This window comes from Panthera tigris, chromosome X, assembly GCF_018350195.1.
Source record: "Panthera tigris isolate Pti1 chromosome X, P.tigris_Pti1_mat1.1, whole genome shotgun sequence".
NCBI lineage: Eukaryota > Metazoa > Chordata > Mammalia > Carnivora > Felidae > Panthera > Panthera tigris.
In genome coordinates this window covers 32543240-32544837 of record NC_056677.1, presented here as the reverse complement: position 1 = coordinate 32544837, position 1598 = coordinate 32543240, and the positions used below count along the sequence as shown (strand labels likewise).

General features: G+C 51.1%; 1 protein-coding gene across 1 annotated transcript; it reads right to left on the bottom strand.

Moving 5' to 3' along the window:
• Positions 1–209: 209 nt before the first annotated feature.
• LOC102971997 (ferritin heavy chain-like) lies at positions 210–1086 on the bottom strand. The gene has a single exon (XM_042974398.1). The coding sequence runs from the start codon at positions 871–873 to the stop codon at positions 325–327; it is 549 nt and encodes a 182-aa protein (XP_042830332.1). The 5' UTR covers positions 874–1086; the 3' UTR covers positions 210–324.
• Positions 1087–1598: the final 512 nt, after the last annotated feature.

The window sequence follows — 1598 nt, the reverse complement described above, 5'->3', positions numbered from 1 at the left end:
CGTGGTCCCATGGAATAACTTCTTCTTTCATCTATGGAAATCCTGAGCTGTATGTGGATGAGGCATGGGTGGGTGGAGGGACTCCTGGATACCTGTTTTAAAACTTAAAAGGTTAGAGTTATGCACACTCGAATGAACCAGAGACCTTTATTTATTTAGGAACCAAATAACTTTATTGAAACCAAATAATTTCATTTATTTATGGCAAAACTGGAAGAAAAAAAACTGGAACGTTTGCAAGCGCAATACTGCAAAATGCATGCCCGGCATGGTGACCAGGGGAAGTCACCATGCACCCTGTGGCTATGGGAAGGCAGTCCCAACTCAGTGCTTGTCGCTGTTGCCCAGGGTGAGCTTGTCAAAGAGGTACTCTGCCAAGCCATCTTCCGGGGCCCCCATCTTGCGCAGGCTGGTGATGTAGCCCCCCAGCTCTTTGATGACCTTGACTTGCTCGTGCAGGTAGTTGGTCTCCAGGAAGCTGCACAGATGGGCGTCGTTCTTGTCGGTGGCCAGCTGGTGCAGGTCGAGCAGGCTCTGGTTCACGGTCTTCCCCAGGTGAAAGGCGCACTCCATGGCCTTCAGGCCGCTCTCCCAGTTGTCGCGGTTAGGCTTCATGATGTCGTGGAGGCGGATGCGGCCCCCACGCTGGTTCTGCAGCTGCATCAGCTTCTCGACACGCTTCTTCTCCTCGTGGGACTGGCGCAGGAAGAACTTAGAGAAATTCTCCAGGGCCACGTCGGCGCGGTCGAAATAGAAGGCCATCGACAGGTACACGTAGGAGGCGTAGAGCTCCAGGTTGATCTGGCTGTTGATGGCGGCCTCGCACTGCGGGTGGTAGTTCTGGCGCACTTGAGAGAACGGCGCGGTGGCCATGGCTGGCGGCACTGGCACCAAGACGAGGGCGAAGGTGACTCCGAAGCGAGGACTCTGGATTGGGCAGCGGCAAGGCCCAAGGCGGCGGCGGCGGCCTCGAAAATTGCCCAGCTTGAATGGCGAGAGAAGCCAGAGGCACTCAGTGGCAGTGGAGACCTCTAGGCAGCGTCCGTTGGGCTCGGACGCGGCAGCAGCTCTGGGACAAGACCGGAACTGGGGTCCGTTACAGGAAACGGGGGCGAGTTTCCGGTTTGGGGGAAGGGGGATAAGGGGTGGGGCGGGGCCGCGCATGCTCTGTTCCAGGTTCAGTTGGAGCCTATGTGAGGCAGGGAGACCCTGCGCTGAGCACCTGGTGTTTAAGTTTTTAATTTTGCGATAATATGTCTATTTCCCAAATACTTAATTTTGTTCTCCAATTCCTTCTATTGCAGCATGTTCTTATTTTATAAACCCACTGTCTTGCAAAATTCTAAGAATATGAATTTGAACTTTTTTGGTAAATTTCTATTTCTTGTAAAATATAAATACATGTGTTTGTCATCATCTCTTTTACTTTCTTGAAATACTTCAAACTTTGCACATTCATATTTAGCAATAAATGACTTATTTTATTAGCCTAGGTCATTAGCATGGGTCTGATTTACAGTCATGATGTCCATTTCACTAACAAGTTTCTCCTATGAATAGGGAGGATGGAGGGTGTCAACCAGGGAGTGGTCTTCTCC

Excerpts from the sequence above, each read along its gene's own strand:
- LOC102971997 (XM_042974398.1), bottom strand. The coding sequence starts at position 873 with ATGGCCACCGCGCCGTTCTCTCAAGTGCGCCAGAACTACCACCCGCAG.